The sequence below is a fragment of the Pteropus vampyrus genome, unplaced genomic scaffold (assembly GCF_000151845.1).
Source record: "Pteropus vampyrus isolate Shadow unplaced genomic scaffold, Pvam_2.0 Scaffold9, whole genome shotgun sequence".
NCBI classification, from domain to species: domain Eukaryota; kingdom Metazoa; phylum Chordata; class Mammalia; order Chiroptera; family Pteropodidae; genus Pteropus; species Pteropus vampyrus.
Window position 1 is genome coordinate 2,542,029 of NW_011888790.1, and position 2,294 is coordinate 2,544,322.

The 2,294-nt window shown below is 40.0% G+C and overlaps 1 protein-coding gene across 1 annotated transcript in view; it reads right to left on the bottom strand.

Moving 5' to 3' along the window:
• The window catches only part of GRIP1 (glutamate receptor interacting protein 1), a 626,604-nt gene that overhangs the window by 81,372 nt on the left and 542,938 nt on the right, over positions 1-2,294 (bottom strand). Inside the window, exons 11-12 of the mRNA XM_023520629.1 lie at positions 986-1,172; positions 247-392 (exon numbers count right to left, since the gene is read on the bottom strand). Coding sequence (XP_023376397.1) covers positions 247-392; positions 986-1,172 — 333 coding nt within the window. The remainder of the gene's footprint in view (positions 1-246; positions 393-985; positions 1,173-2,294) is intronic.

A 2,294-nucleotide genomic window follows, 5' to 3' on the forward strand; every position in this document is an offset into this window, starting at 1 on the left:
TTTTTTTTTTATCACTTTTATAGTGGCTATTACTTATTTATTTTGTCACATTTATTTTCAACTGTTCTTGTGGTGACATTTTAAGGAATAATACAACAAAAATGCTCAATTCAAAATGACACCCCAAATCTCCAAAACGAAAACATGTTCAGTATATAAAAAGTTTTCCTTCTGCCACATAATACATATAATTCACATGCAGTCCACTCCTGACTCTGCAGCTGACTTGAGAGTATACAATCATACCTGCTACATCGAACTCAATTTCCAGTGTGACCTTGCTCGTGATTGAAGAGTCTCGAAGGAGCTGATTGGCTTCCTCAAAGGTGCTGTCTTCAGTTGGAATTCCATTAATGGCCATCACTCTGTCTCCAATCTGTAGTACTCCACATCTAAATTTAGAATGACACATTAGAGGTTGTAGAGTAAATAATTATAAGTTTAAGTTACCAAATCTGCTTTGTTTGATTCTTGCAAAATGTCATAATCATTTGGTCTTATTTATTCAATGCCGTGGGAATTATATTAGGTCAATTGCAATGTCTTGCACTCTTGCATCTCATGGCTACAAATGTGAGCAAGGGAATCTCGAAGTATCCCAGACAAGTAATTAATAATGCAACACTGTGGTATTGATATAACATGAACTGAACCAATATATAGTAATGATGAATGTACATTCCCCCATGGCAAAGAAATTATTAAAGTTTGAACTTAGAATTTTTTTTATACATTTTATTTTCCTTTTTAATTAGTGTAGCCTCTAGTCCCCAATGGACAAAAATTTGTTGGATAAAGGCATCCAGGCTCATTATTCTTCTCAAAACTGATAAAAAAAACATAACATTTTATTGTCAGAACAGAGAATTTATTACGTCTTACATTTCCTGCATTGAGCACTGTTCCATAATTTATTAGCTGTCCAAAGATAGCCAGCACAAGAAATGCAGAGCAGATAAAGATGTTGTGAAAGACAGTGTCTCACCTCTCTGCCGGGCTGTCAGCTTCAATATAGGAAATCAGAGGTGGAGAAGAGAGAGTCTCTGTGGCAAATACACTGCCCTGCAGTTGGATCCCAAATCCTGTGACAGGATCTGCTGTCAGCACAACCTCTGTGGTTTCTGTGTGAACAACCTGCCCAGCCAAGCCTACTGTGCTGGAAGCTAAAGACACTAGAGGGACAAATACAAAAAAGAATGACTAGGTTGAAGCAAGCACCAGGAATACCAGCATTCCTGAAATAGATCATGTTTCTGAGAAAAAGCTCATTGGCAATGGTGGGAGGTTATATTTTGGCCTTCTAGCAAAATGTTTAGCCAGAGTGGAACAAGATAAGTGATTCTCCCTGTACTTGTCACATTTCAGTCACAATATCAGTGTAGCCTCCTTCCTCTACACACCCCCCATATTAGGGACAGTTGTAGGAGCTGTAGGAAGAAGATGGCCTCAGGGTCAGGGTACTTGAGTTCTGGTCCTGGTTCTACCACTGAGTAACCAACTGGCTGGGTGACCTTGGTATAAGTCATTGATCTCTTTCCTACCCAGGAAAAAGGGGTTGGGCTAATGGTTGTTTTTTTTTGTTTGTTTGTTTTGTTTTCCACGTTAGCCATCTGTGCCTAAACTTTAAGCTTTATACAAATAACCTGACCCCTAGCTTTGAAGAAATATCTAAGTCCGGTTCCTGGAGTGGTGAAGACGTGCTGGTCATCAACCTTAATCTAGCACTGCATTGGTGTGATGGCACCATTTAAATGCTACATTCCTCCTCCTCCCAAATTGGGTCTCTTCACTCCTTGTTCTTTCCCACTGCAGCTTCCTTGCTGTCTCTTATTTCATCTCTTCTGAGATTCTTCTAAGCTCCCAGGCACACATCTCTGTCTTGTTTCTACCCCCAACCCAGGTCATGAAAGGGCTGCTCCACACCTGGATGGATGTCTCTCTCCCCGGGGACCTGTGCCTCCTTTGCTTTCTTTGAGCAAGAGTTCTGTCTGCAGGGTCCTATCTGGACTCTCACTTCCTCCAAAAAGGGTCTTCTGGTCCTCTTACTTTTTAACTGAAACCTGATGATACCATATATCTCAAACCCCTATCCAATCAGAAGCTATTTTCTTTCCATCTCCTTGCATGGAGCAAGGAGAGAGAAGAGTTTCTAATGCTCCTTTCTCCCCATATGCAGTTCATTATTTTTCTCTCTCTCTCTTACTTTTTTCTTTTCTCCTTTCTTACTCTTTCTTTCTTTCTTACTCACTCTTTTTTCTTTTCCTTCCTTCCTTCCTTCCTTCCTTTCTTTCTTT